Source organism: Fonticula alba, assembly GCF_000388065.1.
Source record: "Fonticula alba strain ATCC 38817 unplaced genomic scaffold supercont2.8, whole genome shotgun sequence".
Taxonomy (NCBI): Eukaryota; order Rotosphaerida; family Fonticulaceae; genus Fonticula; species Fonticula alba.
The window spans coordinates 1514427-1518414 of record NW_009242978.1 but is presented as its reverse complement, the minus strand read 5'-3'; the positions used below and the strand labels follow the sequence as shown (position 1 = coordinate 1518414).

Here is a 3988-nt window from a genome sequence, read left to right as displayed (position 1 = left end):
CCCCCCCTCCCCCAGGGGTTTCCGCCCGGAGGGGCGCGGGCTTCCCCTATTACTAGAGCCTACTGTGTGCGCTGCACGAGACACCAGCAGGGCAGACTGGCGACATCCACGCCGCCGCCCCACGGCAGGACTCTCTCTCTTTCTCTCTGGTCTTCCGGTCCCCGCGCCAGCCCCCCCCCCCCCCCCCCCCCCCCGCCTCTCCCTCCCACCTCCCCCTGACATCGACCATGGCCCTCGCCGACATCCCGTCGACCACAGAAAACCATGAGTCTCCTGCGCTTCGCCTCTCAGGTGGCCACGGTCGGGCTTCGTGCACCCGTAGTTCACTACCGGGTATCCCCCACTCTGTCGGCCTTCTTCTCCGACAGTGGCGATGACTCGGAAAGCACCGCCTCGCTCCCGAGGCGGACCTATAGCACCTCCTCGGAGGGTGGGCCCCGGCGGAAAAGCCGCGGCCGGGGTGGCTCTCGCGCGGCGCGCGCCGCGGCCGAAAACGAACTGGACGATCGCCTGGACGACGCGGACATCCAGCACCTGATGAAGGAGTATGCCGCCACCCGGGGCCCCTCATTGAACCAAACCCGGCGGGAAATCCTCGATAGCATCCCCCTGACCGGCGACCCGGAGGTGGATCGCCTGCGCCGGGCCCAGGCCAATGCCGACCTGCACTTCATGTCCGTCACGCCGGAGGAGCAGATCTCCCTGTCGGAGCTGGAGCGCCTCAACCGCCGGCCCCGATTGGACTACCTGCAAAACTTGATGGACCAATCCCGCCTGGATACCAAGCCGGCCGACAGTCCGGCGGACCCGGAGCAGCTGGAGCAGGAGGGCGACCGCCTCATGGCGCGGGCCCTCTTCGGCCAGCTTCCCAACCCGGATCAGGCCCTGGAGAAGATGCACATCCAGCTGAAGGCCGGTGGCAGCCTCACCGGGCCCATCCTGTCGGAGGAGGAAATTGTCACCCGCATGCTGGAGGCGCAGGAGCGCGACCGGCCCACCCCCGAGCGCTTCCTTCAAAACCTGCAGGAACATGCGCCGGAGGCTCCGGAAAGCATGCGCACCCTGCTGCAAATGGCCGAAGCCAAGTCCGGGGTCTCGACCAAGCAGCTGGAGCAGGAGTGGGAACGCGACAAGCTGGAGTACAAGCGCCGGAAGTTGGAATACCTGCGCGCCGGTGGCATTGTCGATCCCATGCACGACTCGGATCACAGCGACGCCGAGATGTATGAGACCATGCGGGTGGCCAGTTCGCGCCTCTACACCAAGCAGGACCTCGACAGCCCGGAGGCCATGAAGATCCACCTGCCCGGGGAACGCCTCTACACGGACAAGGAGATCGCCGATGCCAATTACATTTGGACCCACTTGAAGAAGGTGGAAACCTTCCACCAAGTGGCGGAGGAGCTGTCCCACTCCCTGGCTCAGCAGCAGGATATGCCCGAGCGATCTCCCCTCCGGGCCGTGGAGATGGAGCGCTTGCGTGCCGAGCGGGCTGCTCGCCGTGCCGAAAGCTGGGCCTCCCCGCCCAGCATGGCCTCCCTCTACGAGGGGGACGAGGACCCCGGCGAGGATTCCGACAGTCGGGCCACCTTCAATTCCCAGCGTCTGATGAACCAAGCCATGCTGCTGGACCCCCGGTCGGCCGAGGTGGATGGGTTTAATGCCACCGGGCCGGCGCATTCCTTCACCCTCGGCGGGTCGGCCGCGGCGGCCGGCGCCACCGACGACGACGACGACGACAATGGGCCCGCCGGCCCGGGCGACCGGACCCTCACCCCGATGCAGGATGCCGGGGCCTGGGGCTCGGCCGGCATGTGGGAGGACCCGCCGGGGCCGGGGTCGGGCTTCGACCCGGCCGCCACCATGGCGGTCCTTCCGCCGGCCGATGCCGAGCGCCGTGCGGCCATTCTCCAGCAAATTCAACAAGCCCAGCAGAAGACCCTCCTGCGGCACCACATCGAGGACCAGGTGGTGCAGGCCGAAACCTTCAATCGCCAGCAGGACAAGGAGGAGGAGAACACGCGCAAGATCACGCAGTCCCTGCGGCGCCGGCTGCCCGAGGGGAAGCAGCATCTGGCCGACCTGAAGGACATCGACCTGCTGACCCGGTCTCCGGAGCAGGCGGCCACCATTTTGCCGCACTTCCTGGAGGACGGCATGGAAATGTTGAAGACCCTGCGCAATCCCGATCTCCATGAGCAAAAGGCCGATGCCCTGAATGCGGAGGCCCTCGGCGAGGCGCTGATCACCAGTGCCGACCAGGAGCTCGAGCAGCAGGTCGAAATCCACCGCCGGCTGTTGGCCATCAATGAGAAGCTGAACCAGCTGGAGGAGCATCTGCCGGCCCTGGCCCAGCATCACCAGGTGTCGCGCTTTGCCCGGAACATTGTCCGCCACGCCAGTGCCACTTTGCAGAATTACCCGACCCAGCTCATCCAGGACCAGGTGGAGGCCGGGACGCTGGTGCTTCCCCCGCCGGAGGTGTTGAATTCCCTCCGGCACGGGCACCGGGCCAGCGCCACCAGCAGTTACCTGGCTCGGCCGACGCTGCATGTGCCTCGTCCCGGGCCGGATGCCTACACCGAGCCGGCGGCTCGGATCCAGCTGAATCCCACCCCGCTGGCGGAGTCGACCCGCATCACGACGATGCCCTACTCGGAGTTCAGCCGCCGGTTCAACTCCCCGCACTATGACGCCACCCTGGCGCACTTGGGGAGCCTGCCGGACATCGACTCGCCGGAGGAGCTGGCCCTGCCGGAGGCCGAGCGCCAGGAGGCCCGCATTGGGACTTCCCTCGATCAGGTCACGCGCCTGGAGCAGACCATGTCCCTGGTGACCACCATCGAGGAGCTGGCCGATGAGCTGGCTGACGTCCGGGACTCCATGGCCCCGGAGACGCTGGCCTTCCTGGATCGGTTGGTTTTCGCGGCCGACATCGCCAAGCAATTCTCCTTCGGCCAGCAGGTGGACGGGTCCTTCGACATTGCCCAGTTCCTGGACGACTCGCTTGGCGATCTGAACCTGGAGTCGGACGACTCGGCCGATGAGTCCGCCGGTCCGGGGCCGGTCCGGGTGCCGCTGTCACGCAAGGCGGCCGCTCGCCAGGCGGCCGCCGCGGCTGCCGCAGCCGCTGCCCAGGCCGCGGCCGATGCCGAGTCCGGGTTCCCCGGTGAGGCCATGTTCGACACGGCCCCCACGGACTCGGATGACTGGCAGCATGCCCCGTCGGCCGGATCGATCGGCGTCCTCCGGGCGCGCCAGGCCCTGGCCCGAGCGGCGGACGGCAGCCCGCCCCCGAGCAACATCACCGAAGCGGTGCGTGCCCAGTGGCTGCCGGGTCATTTGCAGAAGCCCGGCACCCTGGCCTCGTATGAACGCCTGCGCGAGGTGGCCGCCGTGAAGAATGCCGCCTCGCCGGTGGATCTGTCTCAGACCCCGCTGGAGCGAGCCCTGCGCGCGGCCACCGGCGAGCGGGTGGACTCCCTGCTGGCCGACCCGGCCACCGGGGCCCTGCTCGGCGAGCAGACTCGCGTGGCCACCGGGCCACACGCCCTGCCCGGGGCCAACACCATGGGCCAGCCGGCCGGCGGCTTCTTCAGCAACATGTTTGCCGACTCGGCCGATCCCTCGAGCCAGTCCCAGAATGAGGGCACAGCGCTGTTGATGTCCTCCCCGGGCAAGGCCCCTTCCAAGGAGGATGCCCGGGCGTCTCTGCATGATCCGGAGCTCGTGAAGAAGGCGCTTTCCGAGAAGTCCGCCCAGTCGGCCGGGTCTCCTCCGGGTACCGGCGCTGCCCGCGGCGGTGTGGCTCTGGTTGCGGATGATGGCCACAAGTCGGGGCTTCCCTCGCCGGAGGCTCTGCTGTCCAGTGCCTCGCTTGGCAAGCAGTTTGTCATGGGCTCGCTCCGTGAATCGGTTTCCTCTCACCTGCCTTTGGCGGTGTCGGATTTGGTGGCTGTGCGTTGTCTGCTTCTTTTTCTCTCTTTCT

General features: G+C 67.7%; 1 protein-coding gene across 1 annotated transcript in view; it reads left to right on the top strand.

The window, feature by feature from the left end:
• Positions 1 to 264: 264 nt before the first annotated feature.
• The window catches only part of H696_04984 (hypothetical protein), a gene marked incomplete at both ends in the record, with an annotated part of 6343 nt that continues 2619 nt past the window's right edge, over positions 265 to 3988 (top strand). The window contains one exon of the mRNA XM_009498853.1: positions 265 to 3957. Coding sequence (XP_009497128.1) covers positions 265 to 3957 — 3693 coding nt within the window. The remainder of the gene's footprint in view (positions 3958 to 3988) is intronic.